The sequence below is a fragment of the Trichechus manatus genome, unplaced genomic scaffold (assembly GCF_000243295.1).
Source record: "Trichechus manatus latirostris isolate Lorelei unplaced genomic scaffold, TriManLat1.0 scaffold00168, whole genome shotgun sequence".
In the NCBI taxonomy this organism is placed as follows: domain Eukaryota; kingdom Metazoa; phylum Chordata; class Mammalia; order Sirenia; family Trichechidae; genus Trichechus; species Trichechus manatus.
The window spans coordinates 2,952,702-2,972,527 of NW_004444104.1; the positions used below are offsets into that span (position 1 = coordinate 2,952,702).

Here is a 19,826-nt window from a genome sequence, read left to right on the forward strand (position 1 = left end):
CCTAACCCTATATGTCTCTTTCTTTGTATCCTTTCTGGTTGTAATAAAGTTTCAGCCATAAATACTCTCCATAAATTCTGTGAGTTATTCCAGGGAATTAATGAACCCACAGGGGTAGTGAGGGCCAGCAGGGGCTGACGTCTGCCTATTTGGCAGTCTGAAAGAAGCTGTCCTTCTAACGTGTGAGCTCTGACCCAGCTCTCGGTGGCTGGGGCTGAAAGAAGGTATCCATCTAACATGTGAGCTGTGACCCAGCTCTGGATATCTAGGGCTGAGAGAAAGTGCTGCATGAGCCGCTGGCAACAAGGGTGGAGAAGTGAGAAGGTGAGGACTGGATCCATTTGCACACTTTGGGAATTGGATTCTTGCTGATCCTCCCCATGCAGTTAGCAATGAAGATGCGATTTTCCCACTATGCCCTTGTTTAGTGCAATTTCAGTTTTGTAAATAGTCATTTCTTGTCAAGGTGGTAACTAACCAAGCGCAATTTGGGTTCCCAAACAACTGAAATTAAAGTCACAGAGAGTGACGTGATTCATAGGCAGTCCCTGAAACATCAATGTTTCCATCCGTCAATTTGTCCTGGTTTTCACTCAAATGCATGCCCTCGGACAAATGTGAGAATATTTCAGTGCAAACCCGTCACTGTTCTTGGAAAATGAAAACCCAAAGCTTACAGCCCTTTGGTGATGTGTTGATAACATTGTTTTTAAATGAAGGATAGCGCATTTCCTTTTTTGTAATGTCCCTTCAGGTATTAGTTCCAAGATAAATTTGGTCTGAAACACCTGCTAATGGTATATGGCCCCGGTTGTTCATATATGGCATATAAAGCTGACTAGTGCCTGAAATTGTTGTTGTCGTTAGTTGCTGCCTAGTCAGTTCCAACCCATGGCAACCCATGTACAACAGAATCAAACTGCCCCATCCTGCGCAATCCTCATGGTCACCGGCATGCTTGAGTCCATTATTGCCTTCCAGCCTAGGGGGCTTACCTTCCAGCACTCTTTCAGAAAATATTGTGTTGGGATCCATTAGATTTTCACTGGCTAATTTTTGGAAGTAGATTGCCAGGTCTTTCTTCATAGTCTGCCTTAGTCTGGAAGCTCTGCAGAAACCTGCCCACCCTGGGTGACTCTGCTGGTATTTGAAATACCGATGGCATAGCTTCCAACATCATAGCAACGTGCAAGCCTCCAGAGTACAGCAAACTGACAGATGGGTTGTGGGCTGCCTGAAATACTTACCCAAAATTTAAGTATACTTTTTGTTCTGTTATAGCAATATGAAAGAAACGTGTAACGCCTCAAATTAAAATAGAACTGTAGTGATACTCCTTCTTTTTCCAGATCTTGAATGTTCTTGCTGGACTAATGACGTTTCTATGCACCTAGCCTTAGACTTACCATCCTTAGATACCTTGTGTGCTTTGAAGAGCGTGCTTTAGAGCATGCTGACTGTGTGCTACCTGGAAGAGACCAGTGCCCTCTCTCCACCTTTCAACCACATCATCCCGCCCTTGGGGAGCACACGTGTCTTTTCGTGCTTGTTTCTGTTGTTATACCTGACCTGTCAGTGTCTAGCTAAGTTTGGAACATATGCAAGAGAAAGCTAACTGGCTGAATCAGTCCACATAACATAAATGGGTTATTATTTGAGAAGGAAAATTTTACCTGCATGCAGCGAGGCTTCTCTGAGCCCTCTGAGATAACTGATACCTGTCCAAACAGTTTTTTTTTTTCATGGTTAAATTATTTCATGTTTTTTTCCAAAGGATATATAGTAACATCTGTAGTTTTGGCACTAGAAACACTCACATCCATTAGATAATTTGTAATTGGTCTTTGTTGGCGAACGCTCCTCAGGGCCACTAGAAGATGAATGTTGGTGTTGTGTGCCGTCTCGTCGATCCCGACTCATACTGACCCTATAGGACCGAGTAGAAATGCCACATAGGATTTCCTAGGCTGTAATCTTTACGGAAGCAGATCGTCAGGTCTTTTTTTCCATGGAGCAGTTGGTGGGTTCAAGTTGCTGACCTTTCAGTTAGCAGCTAAACACTTAACCATTGCACCACCAGTGCTCCTTAGAAAATGATGCCTCCTACTTATAAGCTGATGCCTTTGCCAAAGTCTTATATTTATCCTGGGGATTTCCTCCGCTGGGGTTTTTCCTACTGTATTTGTAGGATTCGATCAGCTCTTTTGTGTTACTAAGTATGTTTCTAACTGGGGAATCGGTCTTTTTTAAAAGAGCTCTATCTAAATTGTTTCTTTACTTCACCTTCAAAACTCAAGTTCCTAACCCTGGGTGATGTTGAGGGATTAAATGTAGTTTTCTGGTTTAGGGTCTCAGTTGATACTACAGTCTCTGCAGGAGAGTCAACAAAGTGTATACATCCAGAAATTTTATCAGATCTGTCCATGCTAGCTCACAGTCAACAGCTGTAAGCAGCTTAAGGTCCAGTTGCAGATAGAGTATGGATTTTAAATCTGTTTTCTAATCATGTATTCCTCCCGACATGGAGTCCCTGGGAGGTACAAATGGTTAACACACTTGGCTGCTAAAAGAAAAGTTGGAGGTTTGAGTCCACTGAAAGGTGCATCAGAAGAGAAGGCTGGTGATCTACTTCTGAAAAATCAGCCACTGAAAACTCTGTGGAGCACAGTTCTAGTCTGGCACACATGGGGTCGCCATGAGTTGGAATTGACTCAATGGCAGCTGGTGTTTGGTTTTATTCCTCCTGAAAGCTACCCCGGTAATGAAAACCGTTATCTATTGACCTGTCTAGCACAGTGCTTCTTTTTTCTTCTGTACATTTTAGTGCATTCCATATGTGTTTTGGGGTATCAGAAGATATTTGGGAAGAAGATTAAGTATCTAGCAGTTGTACTGGACGAAGGAAGAAAAGACGACAAGTTAATTGAATGTCTGCTGAGTACCAGGCCCTGTGCTAGGAGGCACTTCCTGTCTTTACACCTCAACAATCTTACAGCTCCTGGTGGAAACGCAGAGTGTACCAGGGTTATGGTGGTGCAGTGGTTAAGAGCTCAGCTGCTAACCAAAAGGTTGGCAGTTTGAATCCACCAACTGCTCCTTGGAAAACCTATAGAGCAGTTCTATACTGCCCAATAGGGTCACTGTGAGTCGACATTGACTCTATGGCAATGGTTTTTTTTTGGTTTTACCAAGGTGATACTCTACTTAATGGCCCAGCTAGCACTGCATCTCATGGCCCTTGATTTCTGGTGCAGGGCTCACTTAAAACCAATTCATGTAGCTTTCACAAAAAACCTCCACCAAAATTTCATCCATTCTGTAATGTCTCTGAAATGGGGATTTCTTACGATTGTTGACTCTTACAATTTTAATTGGCAGCATTTTCTTCGTGATCCATATAGTCAGTGTTCTTCTTTAGATTTGGTGATGTTTGGTATGTTTGGTGTTTGGGGTTGTTGGCTATCTTTCGCCTTTGGTTCTTCCTTATTTTTTTTTTTTTTAACATATCATAGTTCAAGAATTTATTTTTAAAATGTTACTTTTAGTTCATACCTTGGCAGTAAATACCCTTAGTCAAATTCAGTTCCAGGACACATTTGTGTCTGTTGTGAGCCAGCATGAGCCAGTGAGCAGTGTGTGGATTGACAGTCATCTTGCCTGTGGGTTTAGGTAGCTTGGAACTGGCACCGTGCCAGAATCCTGCTGCCCCCGAATGCTGGAATTTATGCTAACTAGCTGTGTTTCAGGGAGTTGGCAATTTTCTTTTTCGAATTAAAAAGTTTGGCATCAGCTAGTCGAAAGTGAAATCTCAGATGTGGCCTTTGTGAATCACGTAGTCATCATTTCCTCATTACTGCTGGTAAAACAGCTATTAAGTAGGTGTACAATAGATGTGGCATTTGCAAGTCTGAATTTATTCTAATGGATGTGGAATGAGTGAGAACAAATTCTAGCATGCATTCCATTTTAATGTCATTCATTTGGAAACAGCTTTTATCTTCAACCATTCCTGAGTTGAAATTTCCCCCTGCTTTTTTGTTAACCATTGTTCGATACTTTCATACTACTTCTTATAGGCTTAGAAGTTGAACTTTAAAAAGTGAGTAGTAGAGATGGTGCTTGCCCACCACGTCACAGTTGCCTTGCCTGTTAAAAGGATGGCATGTTTCCCATCCTCAGGTGGAGCTCGTGTGTGATGGTTACACCACTGCTTTGGGGCGGTCTCAGTCTTTGTGCTGTTGTTCACAGAAAGCTCAGACACACATTCACACATTTCTTTTTAAAAAATATATACACAGCAAAACATACACCAATTCAACAGTTTCTACACGTACAATTCAGTGACATGGATGACATTCTTGGAGTTGCGCAACCATTCTCACCCTCCTTTTCTGAGTTGTTCCTCCCCTATTAACATAAACTCACTGCGCCCTAAGGTTCCTGTCTAATTTTCAAGTCGCCGTTGTCAGTTTGATCCCGTGTTGCTAGTTCTTAAAAGAGCATAATGCTTAAGGCAGACATTCTTTACTAGTTAAGCTAAAAAATTGTTTTTAAGAAGACTTTGGAGGATACTTTTGGTTTAAGGCTTAAAGATGATCTTAGGGCAATAGTTTCAAGGGTTCATCCAGCCTCCATGGCTCCAGATAGTCTCAGGTATGTGAGAATGTGCAATTCTGTTCTGCATTTTCCCTCTTTTGATCAGGATTCTGCTATAGAATCCTTGATCAAAATGTTCAGTACTGATAGCTGGTCACGGTCCAGTTCTTCTAGTCTCGTGGAAAAGGTGGCAGTTGTTGATGGAAGCAATTAGCCACACATTACATATCTTCCTTCTATTCCTGGTTGTCTTTCTTCCTCTGTTACTTTAGGTGAATAGAGACCAATTGTTGTGTCTTGGATGGCTGCTTGCAAGCTTTTAAGACCCCCACACTATGCAGCAAACCAGGAGGTAGAACAGAAGTGCTAAACACATTATTAGGCCAGTTAACTGGGATGTTGCATGAAACTACAACCCTACACCTCCAAACGGAGGAACCAAATCCCTTGAGGTTTTTGGTTGTACATAAGCAGCCTCAGCAACTATTCTTTTTTTTTGTCATTGTTGTAAGTGTATCTATCATACAACTTTTGCCAATTCAGCTTTTTACAGGTGTGCAACTTATTGACATGAATTACAATAATTGGCTGCAGACACACACTTCTTCATTACCTGCTGCTAACATTGTTTCTGGGTGCCCCAGTATAGGTTTGGGGACTGTACATTCCCTAATTGAGGCATGAGTTAATTAGGAGACAAATTAGAGAACAGAATAGGTGAGAAAGTACTCATTGCGCAGTATAGACATTAAGCATGACTGGTTTTAACAATGATTACTTAGTAAGTATCAGCTATTATGTGTCAGACATTGTGCTAAGTCCTTTACATGGGTTTGATATTTAATTCCATTTGAGGTAGGCATTATTCCTTTTTAAGAGATCAAGTAAGTTCCCTTAGGTCACATAGGTGTGAGAGAGCTGAGAATCTGAGCACTCAACTGCTGCACTTGATAGTCATCTTGTGGAAGGAAAAATATTTGAATTGAAAGGCTTCGTGGGTGAGATAGGTTTAAAGCTTGAGCTGTCAAGATTTTATTAAAAACAAAACAATAACAACAACAAAAACTCAAAAACTGAACATAGAATGGGTTGTCAGTTGACATCTAGTCAGGTCCAACTCATGGTGACCCCAAGTACAACAGAACGAAATGTTGCCTGGTCTTGCACCATCCCCACAGTCGTTGGTCTGCTCGAGTCCATTGTTGCAGCTACTGTGTATTTTGAGTGCCTTCGAACCTAGAGGGCTCATCTTCCAGCACTATATTGGACAATATTCCATTGTGATCTGTAGTGTTTTCATTGATTTTTGGAAGTGGATCACCAGGTCTTTCTTCCTAGTCTGTCTTAGTCTGGAAGCTCCACTGAAACCTGTCCATCATGGTTGACCTGGCTGGTATTGGAAATACTGGTGGCAGAGCTTCTAGCATCATAGCAACACACAAGCCACCATGGTACAACACACTGACAGAATGCGTTAGGATGGTCCAATTTGGGAAGGAGATCTTGAGGTAAGACTGAGGGAGTGCGTTCTTACATATGAGACAGAATATTACTGAGAAGGGTCTGAAGGATTGGAGGGAAAGGTACTAAGGTATGTGGGTCTGAGGAAGAGTCCTCAGGCTCCTAGTGCTGTGGGTGATGAAAGACCCTGAACTGCGTATCACCAACTGTCTTAGTCATCTAGTGTTGCTATAAACAGAAATACCACAAGTGGATGGCTTTAACAAAGAGAAATTTATTTTTCCACAATAAAGTAGGCTAAAAGTCCAAATTCAGGACATCAACTCCAGGGGAAGGCTTTCTCTCTTAGACAGCCTTCTCATCAGTCTTCCCCTGCGCTAGGAGCTTCTCTGCTCAGGAACCTCAGGTCCAAAGGATATGCTCTGCTCCTGGCACTGCTTTCTTGGTGGTATGAGGTTCCCTCTTCTTTTTATCTCTTGAGAGAGAAAAGGTGATGCAGGCCACACCCTAGGGAAACTCCCTTTACATTGAATCAGGGATGTGACCTGGGTAAGGGGGGTGTTACAATCCCACCCTAATCTTCTTTAACATAAAATTACAATCACAGAATGGAGGACAACCACACAACACTGGGAATCATGGCCTAGCCAAACTGATACACACATTTTTTGGGGGGACATAATTCTATCCATGACACTAACCCTGCATTGAGATTAAGGGTACTATCTTTCATAATCGATTTGTGCTGTCTGACAGGGTTTTTCATACCCTCACAGTCAAATATTGATTGACCAAATTTTCTGTGAAAATATTTGGAACCAAAAGCACTCACTGAGAGTTTGGAACCATGTTACATCCCAATGAATTGGTAGCTTGGTTAATCTGATCCCAGGATGTATGGTTCGTAAGTATGAATTCTTTCTGACTTTTTGAAAAACATCTCCAGTGAAAGCTGGATCTCTTTGACAATATGAGTGGAGTCCTGGTGTGCAATGGTTAAGCACTCTGCTGCTAACTGAGAGGTTGGTGGTTTGAACCCACTCAGTGGCTCCACGGAAGAAAGACCTGGCAGTCTGCTCCAGTAAAGATTACAGCCTAAATATGCTATGGGGCAGTTCTACTCTGTCACATGGGGTCACTGTGAGTCAGAATAGACTCAACAGCGCCCAGCAACAAAAAAGGGACACAGGCTGAGAGATTTGGGAGGTTTGGTTTACCAGTATTTTCTAGTATAAAATATTATTTTATTGTCTTAAAACCAAGGTCTGCTTTAAGTGCCACAGACTCTGTGATATTTTGGTTTCTTTGAATGTTGATTATACTCAGGTAGTAGAAAGACTAAACATTTTTATAGCATGCTGTTAATTTCAGCTGTAGTAAAAAGTAAAACCCCAGAGATTTTCTGCTTAGTTATTTGATGGTCATTTTGTTAGATTGCGAGATTAAAGAACTAGACCTCAATTTACAAGTGTGGATTGACATTTCATACCTGGCTATTTTCCAAGAGTTGAGCTCATTTTATCTGCAAACATTAGAAATCAAGCACACCAAACTTGGGCTGACATGATTTAATTTGCCACATTAGCTAAGTCACAATTAACTGTGTTAAATTTCCATGGTCTGTCTAGTCCAAGTGTTCTGTGTGATAATTCTGTAAGCAAAACCTCGCTTCGTTTTCCAGATTAAAACAAAACAATAAACCTGTTTCTTCCTTGAAGCCTTCAGTGTGTATATTTAAGCGCATGAAAGCTTTGGCAGTTTTATTTATTGTTCTCTCCCTGCCACAGCTAGAAAAAAAACAGTTTTTTTCATCAAATCTTCGTACAGCTTCACTTGTCAAATGGCATTTTGCTTGAATTGAAAAATATAAAATAAAGCAACAAGCTACGGTTTAAAAATTATAGCCCGCTTCTGCAGCTGTTGTTCAAATCAAAAACCACCAGCAAATCCTTTGGCATTAGTTATACTGAATTTGTAACAGCCTGTACCGCAGGAAGTTGCTAGAAGTCTCTGGGGGGAAAGGGTAAGCCTAACATGGAGGGAAATAATTAAAGTTGCAATATCCTCTTCTGTAAATGAAAATAAAACGTAGACCTCCCTTTTGGACCTAATCTAAAGGAAGTACAGGAAGGAAGAATGCACTTGTAGAATTTTAATGAGAAACAAAGTTCAATGATTTCAGTCCTGCTGTGGAGAACTTGTAGTGGCATTCTGGGAGAGTGTCATTTTTACTCTTCACTATTGTTAAAATATGGGCTTTATAAGGAACAACTTTGAGAATGTATTATTTGAGAAAATGGTTGCATGTTTGCCTGCTGGTGGTTTTTTTTCGGAGCTTTTTTTTTGGAGGGTGGGGGCTTAGATACTTAACAGGTATTTGCCCATGTGGTGTTGTGATTTTAAATTATTCAGTTTTAAAAATAATACATGGTTGTTTTAATAAAAGAAATAATCTCATTCTCTTGAGAAAACTATTGTTAACAGCCTGGACTCTATTCTTATGATATTGCTTTAAAAAAAAAAGTAACATTTGGATTAAAAACCATAATTTTATACTTAAAAATTTATGTCCTGAGGTTTTTACAAGCTATTCCTCTCAAATGACAATCATTAATGCAGGCTATACTTTGTACAGTCCAAAAAAAAAAAAGAATAAAAATACTAGGTTTTTCTTGATCTTAATTTTTGCCTGTCTTAAATTCTATTTTATGCTTTTTAGTAGGATCTCTTAAGGATGAAAAGAGTACCTGTGGAGCAGGAATGAACACAGAACTGTTCTGTGACTTGTCAGTTAAACACCTATCTCTTTGTAGTTAACTTTAATGCCTCTGGGAGTGGATGCTTTAGCATATTTTGCAGCGAATCGAGTATCCTTCTTTTGGGAACAGTCTTGGTTAAGGCCAAGGAGCCCTGGTGGCACAACGACTAAGTGTTTGGCTGCTAACTGGAGGGTTGGCGGTTCGAATCTATCCAGTGGCTACCTGGGAGAAAAGACCTAGCAATCTGCTCCTGTAAAGATTACAGCCTAGGAAACCCTATGGCACAGTTCTACTCTGTCACGTGGGGTCATTGTGAATTGGAGTTGACTTGATTGCACCAAACAACAACATTGACTGAGGTCACTACATACATACTTATCCAAAGTTGAAATTCTACTTGCTGATGATTTGTTTCATTTTTCTGTAATCATTGATCTGTTATCTTAAGGTACTGAGAAGAAACTGGTTGTGAGGGCCTATTTTCTTGGTGGAAGGATTCTTTGCTTGACTTTTCTCAATGAGATAAATTGAGGTTTGGTGAAAAGCACACAATTGATCTCATTTCTCTTGAGGGGCACGGAGGATGATTTGAAAGAATGACTAGAGTCCCGACAGGACACCCCTGGTGTTGGGGTTTTCAGGGGCCTACTCCCTTTAGAATGTATGGATTTGAGTTAGGAAGAGTCAGAAGAGCCCTGTCCCTTGTGGATGTCCAGGTCTCTGGGCACCAAGTGTCTCCATCTGTCTCTGAGTGGACTGCAGAGCTTGAATAGGAAAGGTCATCATAGACAGCATGTTTACCTACTAGGAGGAAAAGCAAAAAAGAATATCTTGGTTATCCTATAGAGACAACTTTATTGAAAAATGCAATGGAAATCGTTGATAAGAACTGGTATTGGAATACTTTCGTTTCAATCAAATTTTTTTTTTTTTAACTCAACTTCAATTCTTTTCATGAGGTTTAGTTTGAACTGCGGAAGGAAAAGTGATTCCCTCAAGTACAATAATGTTCCTTTGAAGCCTGTTGTGAGAATTACCTAAGATTTTTAAAGCAAAGGAAGGATCTTGATATTACAATAGGCACATTTATGCTGCTTTAGGTACACCATTAGATTCCATTTGTCTTCTTAAAGTGTTTGCTGTTATTTTAGATAATCCAAGGCTTATCCTAATTTATACAAGGATAAGAAGGATAAAGAAAAATCCACAGAAAATCGACAAGTACTTATTTAGCCATTAGTTATGTCAACCTTCCCAACCAGTTGTGTTCAAGCTGTCTAGAAGAATAAAAGTCATTTTAAGGTTACTTTTCCTACCCCTCACTCTTGCCTAATTCCTGTATAAGACTCAGTAGGCTTAAAAATGGTCATACTGTGGATATAAGAATGGAGACTGAATTCAAGTAACCATTGAAAAATGAGCTCATGGAAGGAATGATAAATTCATGTATGTTGTTCCTTCCCCCATTCAGGATATTCCTGCCGATTGGTGTCACAGAACATGGCCCTCATCCTCCTGAAGGAAGAGTCTTTGGATGTAAGTAGTTTTGCAAAAGTTATATTTGATATAACTTTAATAAACTATTTGTTTATTTGTTTCTGATATGATTGATAATCAGGGTTTTTGTTTTTGCCAGAAAACAACTATACAACTACTGTGTGAGTGTATGCTTTTTTGTTTGTATTTAGGAACAAATGTCATACAAGGGTATCTTTAAATATCAAAATAGTAAGCTTATAATATTGTTTCCTGATAATATTCTATTTTACTCATCTAGGATTCTGCATTTAATACCAGCTGGTTTTCTTTTAATCTGGTTTAACTTTAACAATTAAATTTGAAGTATGAATGGAATCTATTATGATTTACATTAAGTAGTGATGGTTAAAACACACATGGGGCCACCATGAGTTGGAATCAACTTGACGACAACAGGCTTGGTCTAGTTTTTTAGTGATGGCTAACTCCATTGTAGGTTAATAAGGAGGTTTTTTGGATTTTCTTTTTAGTAGAAACCTTAAAATAAGGATAATACTCATGTGTCAGGAGTTGTTTATATTTTATAGTCATAGGGTATATATGCTCTTAATTCCCCAACATCCCATTACCATGAGTTCATGAAGAATTGAACAGCCTGGGCTTTCCAAGTATTTTATAGACATGTAATGACCCCCTCATGGTCTAAAGCTAGTGATGACACCAGGAGTGAGAGCTGATCTCAGGGTAACCAGTGACCTGTGTGAGTGGTTTGATATGAAAAGATGAGCTGAACACATCAGATTCCATTTCTTGGGACTTTTAGCAAGAGACTCATTACTGACAGGCACCAACAGTCACTCTCCCATGCAGTGTACTTAAATGCCAGTGCTGGGAGCAAATCACAGGGTTAGTTATCATGGGAGGACATATAGCACAGAGATTTCCATGCTTGCAAATGGGTGAGGCCATGAATGTGAAGGACAAGACATACTCTACCCCTCCAAGGGCAGGTGTCAGGAAGAGAATCTATGAACTACATGTGCTCAGGACTAAACCTTTCTCCTTCTGGCCTCCAGACCACCATCAGCAAGATACCTTCTTTGGCTTGAGGTCTTCAGGATTCACGTCAGTATTCTTTTTGTACTTGTCTGTGTCACTGCCCGCAAGAAGCCCAGCACTCCCAGGTCATCCCTCATCTCATGGACTCTCATTCTTCTGTGGCTCAATGGTAGTGAGGAAACCTCCCCTCCATCCAAGTGTTCCCTTCTACCCAACACTCACACTTGCCTTTATTTTTCTCTGTAACACTTTTCATCATTTGAAATATTTAGTATTTTATTTATGTTATCTGTAGTCCTTTAGAATGATAGCTCCATGGGGAAAAATTTTCTTATGTTAATGGGCATCCCCACCCTCAAGACAATGCTTGGCACACACCTGCTTCTCAGTAAATGAATGAATGAATGAACAAGCCCAGAAAATTTTTTCAGTTATCGATAAGAACTTACATTTAAAGGTAATACTCATTCTGAGATAGTCATTAGGATAGCTCTGATGGACCAGGAGCAAGCTGAAGTTCTGAGAGTATAGAAACTGATCAAGCAAAGGAAGCACATTGGTAGGAAGCAGAGGGGAGGGTTGACCTAGAGAGATGCCCAGAATCTTGAACAATCCACACAGCCTGTGAGCACACCCAGAGCGGCTGGTTCCTGGTGCTTCTTTGTTTTCTGATGGTTTTCCAGATCCAATGCATCTGCAGCCTCAGAATAAACCCCATTCTTCTGGAAGCAACTCAAGTGTGCCTACGTTGTCTTTTATACCAGGTATTCTCTGGAATCCAGGAGATGGACTCTAACTCTACATAGCACTCTAAGAGTTGCTGCCCTAAATGGGACTTTTGGTTTCGTTAGACCTATTGAGACCAAGGAATGGTTTGTCATGTCAGACTGAAAAGGTTTTGTGGGTATATGCCCGCCTTCCCTTAGTAACCTCTTAGGGTTGTTTCTTCCTTAACCATGATTGAACTTTAGCTTTTGGTATAAGACTTTAATACGTTCAATATCTATTGAGCATAAGTGAACTTTTTCATGTGCTTTTTATTTTCAAGACTCAAAGGGGGGATACTTCATAGTTCTGTCTACCAAGGAACCTTCTTTATTTTTATTTATTTATTATTTTTAACTAAGGGTTAAAGGGATTCCTAGTCTCATTAAAATTTCATATAGTAGGTGTGGCATAAAAGCAGAGTTCTAGGAGTTCAGTAATTTAGATATACAGTAGGTCCCTAGTTGCACTCCCAAATTGAGCCTCTAAAGTTTCAGGGCTCTGATGATGAAGCAAACAAGACAGGAACAAGGGAAATGGCTCAAGACATGGAAGAATTGAATCTGGTTTCCCTTGCTATACCCCTTCATAAAGGTAGGAGGGAATAAGAGACCTACTTCAAAGATCCAAAGCAAGTTCTCATCATTTTCGCTTGGCTGACAAATATGTCTAGGCCAGGACTCTAAGTCTTTATAAATGATTACAATTTATCTTTCTGTTTTGATTTTTGGTCTGTTGCCAAAATAACATCTAAGCTCTGCTTGTAATACAGGCAAGATCAGTGGTCTTTGGAACAAGGGGGATGGTGGTGTGTACCCCAGGGCCACACTAGATGATCCATTCATTTGTGGAAGAAAATAATATAATTTTATTTTTTAAGTTAAAGAAAAAGTACAGAGAAATGAAGATTTGTTGATAACAACATATGGATTACCACTGATATACCCAATCCTTATTTCTGGTATACTGACCAGAAATGGGTGAGGGAGGAGTGGGTTGAAGGAGAGAGAAATGAGTGGCGTTTCAGAAGAAGGGTTGATGCTGGGACTCTCCCTCTTTTGTTCACTTTTTGTTCACAGGGAAGGTAGAGGTTACTATTTTATGTAGAATGGTTAGGGGAATCCTCTCTAATAAGGTGATATTTGAGCCGACTTGCAGGAAGGGAGGGGAATAGGAGCCACAGGGCCATCTGGATAGGGGATCATACATCTCAGTATGCCTTGGACAGTTTCAGTTCACACCTGTTGTAGTGACATATGTTTAAGAGCATCCCTTTTCACTCCCCCAAAGTGCCTTGGTTTGGATGGTATATGATATCATTACCCTGTATCTGGGAGAATCGTGTTCCAGGCAATGGTTCAGTGAGTTCAAAAGTCCAATGTACTTACATCTTAATGTGTTTGCACAGCGTTGTGGCTGCAGTGGAGTGGGCAAGGGAGAGCATGGCTGAAGAAGTCAGTGGAATAGCAGCACCCTGATCCTGTAGCCTTGTAGGTCACTGTGGTGATCTAGCTTTTATTCTGAGTGACGTGGGGTGACATTGGTGGAATTAGAGCAGAAGAGGGACCTGATTTGATTGATCTTTAAGAAAGGTATGACTGCTGGGGTAAGTATAAGACTAAAGGGGAGCAAGGGCAGAAGCACGGAGACTGGCTAGCAGGCTGTTGCACGAATCCAGGTAAGAGGCAATGGCGGATTGTATCAGGGTATTGGCAGTATCGGTGATAGGAAGTAGTGAGATTCTGGCTACATGATATTTTGACAGTAGAACCGACAAGATTTGCTAATTTATTGAAGATGGAAAATAAGAACGGTAAGAGGTAAGAGTGACTCCAAGGGTTTTGATCTGAGCAACTGGAAGAACTAAGTTGTCATTTCTGAGATGAAGAAGACTGTAGGAGAAGCAGGTGTGATAGTTGGGGGAAATCCAAAGTCTTTTTTGGACATGTTAGAAGTGAGATGATTATTAGATATCTTTAGGCAGTTGAATCTATATCTACATCTATATCTATATGCACACACACATATATATACAAATATATATGTATATATGTGATATATGTATGAGTGCATATATATGTTTATGTCTGGGAGTTCAGGGGAGAGGTCTGAGAGATACTTGGAAGTCATCAGTGTATCATTTTTAAAGCCACGAAACTGGATGAGACCCCCAGCATTGATTAGAGATAGTCCAGAGGTCTAAGAATTTAAGATCTAGGAATACTGCATTAAGAGTTTGGGAGATGAGAAAAGCAAAGGAGACCAAGAAAAGTGTGGTCTTTGGGATAGGTAGAGAACAAGAGAGGTTGGTATCTCGGAAACCAGGTAGAACAAAATCTTTCAAGAAGGAGGGAAGGGACAATTGTATCAAACATTGCCTATACATCCAGTGAGATGAGGTCTTAGATTTAATTGGTTTTAGCCATGGGGAGTTCATTGGTGATCTTGTCAAGAGCTGTTTGAATGATTATGGAGATGAATGCCTGATTGGAATGGATTCAAGAGATTGGGTGAAAAATTGGAGAAAACAAGTACAGAAGATTTTAGTGGGTTTTGTTGAAACTTTTCATAGGTCTTAGATTAACATGATAATCTATTTCTTTATCCTGATAAGCAAATTAATAGATAACTTTTGTCTTCTTTACCTGCATAATAAACCAAGATTTTTTAATAAATTCAACCCATAAAATAATATTCCTTCCCTAACATTTTCTGTTTAATTGTAAGTGGTGAATGTTTGTTACTAATGGCCTTGAAATAATTAGGTGAATCAATCAAAACTTTAAACTTAATGTACTAAACTTTTTATAATCTATCATACTTTTGTCTACACTTTTTTAAAAATAAAACAGAGGTGGCATTACTTGATTTTTTTCTTCTTAGCTGCTTAACAAATCATTCCCATCCAATGAGCTTATTTATTTATGTCCATGCTGTGGAATACAGCTTTGGGGAGATGAGCTCGAAAGTCTTTGTCTACTACTAGTGCTAATGGTGTCCCTGCAAGCATCAAAAGCATAGAGAGAGACGAGGAACACATAACCTGGCAGGGAGCCTGATGATTCTTGACTTACCATGGCCGGCTTCCCAAGTGAAGAAAATCAGTAATTACATGGTGTATCATAAAGGTATATCATGAAAAACGTTAAATGTCCACAGTGATAGTGGTTCTTAGGCTAGGATAACAACCTACTTTGCTGTGTCAGTGGAGCCAGGCTCTTGTAAGAGAAAAATTATTACATCAGAGGCTTAAGTCTTGTCACATTCCTTCATTATTGAAGTTTATTCTGTAGTCAAGTTTCTCAGCACTGTTGTTCCTATATAAGATGACTTATGCAGGCCTGGGTATGTTTTATTTGGAATGACTTCCAAGATGTATCTAAGACAGAAACTTTGATATAGTTCACTTGATTAATGGGATTATAATCATCAAGCTTTGTTCTGAGGATAATGTAGATTTTCTGGCAATCTAATAGTTTTAAACCTTGTTTACCTCCCTTTTAAATGATCCACTCCATTTAATGTAGGAAAAAGATAGATATAAATGTGAAAAAAATAACATAAAATTGCTCAGAATTCACTACCCAAAGAACTACAATTAACGTTTTGGTTAATAGTCTAGGCACATTTTTCTGGGGAAAGTAGAGGCATTTTTTTTTTTTTTTTAAATTTATGTGTGTGTGTGTGTAGCCATTTTTTTTTCAAAAATAGAATTATACACAATAGATTTTTGTTAACTTGTTTTTTCCTCTCAACAAGAATTCTCTCTAGATCAATAAAAAATATGTATGTAGCTATTATCCTCTTTTATAGAACTATGCAAAATTCCACTGTATATATTGCCATGATCCTGCACTGTAATTTATCTGCTAATCAATGAAAATAGCTAATCACAGTTTTGTACATGTAATATAAAGGTCGAACATGTGGGTATTTTTTTCAGCATTGTTTGTAGAGTTGAGAGCCTAAGAATTGAGGTTATATTTAATATGTCCTAAATTTGAAGGTATTATAGCAAAAATGAAGTCTTCATAGATGGTCGCATAGTTTATAACTTCAAAAACTGATGTCTATTCAATTTGTGTGGATCTTTTCTGCTTTTCCTTTTGGGCATGCAGTGCTAAGTGAACCATGAAATATAATAGCTGTCCCTGACTGATTCTTCTTGTGTTTGAGTGACTATCTCTCTTTATAAATTTTTCAGTATGAGAACTATCTGAAATGTGTGACTTAAGAATATGTTGAAGAAGAATAATTCTCTGGCAGATAAAACCAAAGCTTATGCTATAAGTAGGAGCATGATTATTATCCCGTAGAGATTAACTCTCTGCTCTGCTTTCAGTAGGGAAGTTTTTGATTTATCAAATTACCAGTCTCTTTCATCCAACTTAGCAGTCTAATTCTTCTACTTAAATTTAAATTATAAATCTGCTGGAAAATATTTTGCTCCAATTGAGCATATTCATTTGCCCTTAGCATTATATTTACTTAGACACCTTAGATTTTTCTACTTGTATTGCTTAGAACTTAAATTTTAAAAACAATGTAAAGCAAAATGGTGATCGTTATGTTAAAACACACACACACACACACACACACACACACACACATTTTCCATAAAAGGTTAGTGAGACGTGAAAAATCTTATATTATGCTGTGACAGATAAATTTTAGAAATGTAGATATACAATTTGTTAACCTAGAAGTTTGAATTAGTAAATCCTGACATCTTTAGCGTTTTTCTGTTTTTTGATGACTAACTCTTGCAATAAGTAATATAGACTCATAGACTTAGAAATGCTGTTTTTAAAAATAGTGAGTTTTCTGCTGGATAGATCATAGGAAAATAAAAAGCATATGAAGAGAAAGCTCAGACAGAGTAAGAAAACAGAGAAATGTATAAGTAATTTGAGTTTACATGAAATCAAGACATTTGAGTGCTTTTAGTAGGCCAGGCAGTTTACTAAAATTGTAAATGTAACAGTAAATGGCAGCATGTTCTGTACTCTCCACAAATTTTTATTTTAGCTGAGAAAATAGTCATTAAATATTGGCTTAGACGATTAAGTTGTTTTTGTGATAGTCGCAACAAAGGAGAGGTGTGTGTTGCTAAATATACACAGCTAGGACAAGGGTTAGCAAAGTTTTTCTGTAAAGGGCCAGGTAGTAAATATCTTAGGCCTTGAGAGTCATATGTTCTTGGTTGTAACTACTCAGCTGTGCCATTGTAATAGGAAGGCAGCCATAGACGAAATGCGCGCGCGCGCGCACACACGTACGTCCTGTGTACCTGTGTATGTGTGTACATGTAATGCTTACGTATCTAGCTCCCTGTACTCACATTCTTCTCAAAGAGAGCATTTTCCATGCAAGTGATAAAGAAATTCTCCACAAAATTTTAGAGAATTTGTTATCACTCATCTCATGTTGTATGAGCACAATGCACTTAACCAAGAAATCAGCGATAAAAGGATAATTATAAAAATCTTGTATTCATAGAATTTTTAAAAATTACACTTATAAACAATTCAGGAGTCAAAGAAGAAATCACACTGGAAATTAGCAAATACTTTGAATGATTAAAAAAATACATCAAATCAAAACTCGTGGGATATGACTCACCCAAAGAAGGAAATTTGTAGCCTTACTGATTATCTTATAAAAGAAAAAGGTTTAACATGAATAAGCTATACATAGAGTTTAAGATATTAATAAAAGAAGATCAAGAAAACAAAAAATGGATTCTTCGAAAAGACTGATGAAACAAACCAGAAGCAAAGCTGATCAAGGGGGAGAAAAAAAGCAAAAATAAACAATTTTAAGAATGCCAAGAGAAATAACTACAGGTAGAGCAGAGATTAGAATAATATGAGAGTACTGTGAATAACTTTAAGCAAATCTGAAGCTTAGATGAAATGATAATTATCTAGAAAAATATGTGCCTTTCAGAATCAGACTGGAGGATATAAAAAACCTGAATAATCTTACAAGCGTTACTTAAGTGGTATCCCTGCTTATAATTTTTCCTACAAAGAGAACAGTAGACACACACATTGTATTTATAGTCTAGGTTTTTCAAGCGTTCAAAGAACACGTAATTCCAATTCTATAGAGTCTTCCAAAAAGTAGGAAAAAAAGTAACACATTTCAGTGTCTTCATATTCAAACCAATGGGGGAAGAATAATAAAAGAAAATTACAGGCCAGTCTCAGCTATGAAATGAGAGGTAAATTCCTTAACAAAAGATTAGTAAACCAAATCCAACAATTAAAAGAACAAACAAAAAACATTTGATTAAGTTGGGTTTAATTCTAGGAATGCAAGCATAGATTTGAAGTTTGGAAAAATTAATTAATACTGTACTTCACCTCATTAATAGATTAAAGAAAAAATCATCTAATTAGATACAGGAAAAAAAAAAAAACACTAAAAAACTTAACACTCATCTATTACTCAAAAACAAATTTTTCATCCTGGAATAGAAACGAATGTTCTTAATCTGATGAGATGCATCTACCAAAACCTATGTCAAACATCGTACTTAATGGTGAAATGATAGAATCATTTCTTTTAAAGCAAGGATGAGATCAGCATATTCCTTGCCAGTGATCCCATTTAACATTATACTGAAGTGCTAGCCACAGGATGACAAGATAAGGAAATAAAAGTTACAAGGATTAAAATAAAGAGTTGTAGTTGATGGTATGATAATATGATTGTCTACACAGCAGATAAAGGAGAATCAACAGATGAATCAGTATAATTAGGATTTAAGAGAGATTGCTAGATTTTTTTTTTAAGGACCCTGGTAGCTCAGTGGTTAACAGCTTAGCTGCTAACCAAAAAGATCAGCGTTTCAAATCCACCAGCCGCTCCTTGGAAACCCTATGGGGCAGTTCAGCTCTGTCCTATAAGGTTGCTATGAGTCAGAATTGATTTGATGGCAACAGATTTGTTTTTTTTTAGTGGTGCATTGCTCCTTGAAAAAAAAAATCTAGCAATCTCTCTAAATTCCTAGTTTTACTGATTTATCTGTTGATTCTCCTGTATCTACTACAGCTCTGGTGGTGCAGTGGAGCCCTGGTAGCACAGTGGTTAAGAGCTTGGCTGCTAACCAAAAGGTTGGCAGTTCAAATCCACCAGCTGCTACTTGGAAACCCTATGGGGCGGTTCTGCTCTGTTCTAAGGGTTGCTATGAGTCTACCCAAAGAGTTTGCAAGTTTCTTGTTTAGGGTGGTGTAGTGGTTAAGAGCTTGGCTGCTAACTGAAAGAAAGGTCTGCAGTTTGCAGGAGGAAGATGTGGCAGTTGCTCCATAAAGATTACAGCCTTAGAAACCCTATGGGGCAGTTCTACTCTGTCCTATGAGTCGGAATCACTGGAGTTTTAAAAAAGAAACAAAATATTACATATATTTGAAACCCCATTTTCTCTCCTTTACCCATCTCCGTTGCCTGAGAGAAATCCATGGTCTGGAATTTGGTGTTTTTCCTTTCCATGAATGTTTTTATACATTTACTATATATGTTTGTGTATCCATAAGCTATATATATAAGCTTGTTTTGACTTTTTTCAATTTTATGTAAACAATTCAAAATTTATGTATCTTTGCTAAGTTTGCTTTTTCCACTCATTTTTTTTTTTTTTTATATCTTATTGTACTTCAGGTGAAGGCTTACAGAACAAATAGTTTCTCATGAAACAGTAGT

General features: G+C 38.4%; 1 protein-coding gene across 2 annotated transcripts in view; it reads left to right on the forward strand.

The window, feature by feature from the left end:
* The window catches only part of LOC101344421 (phospholipid-transporting ATPase IB), a 685,896-nt gene that overhangs the window by 155,918 nt on the left and 510,152 nt on the right, over nt 1–19,826 (forward strand). For both annotated transcript variants that reach the window (XM_023740920.1, XM_004386566.1), the window contains exon 23: nt 10,288–10,352. In XM_023740920.1, coding sequence (XP_023596688.1) covers nt 10,288–10,352 — 65 coding nt within the window. The remainder of the gene's footprint in view (nt 1–10,287; nt 10,353–19,826) is intronic.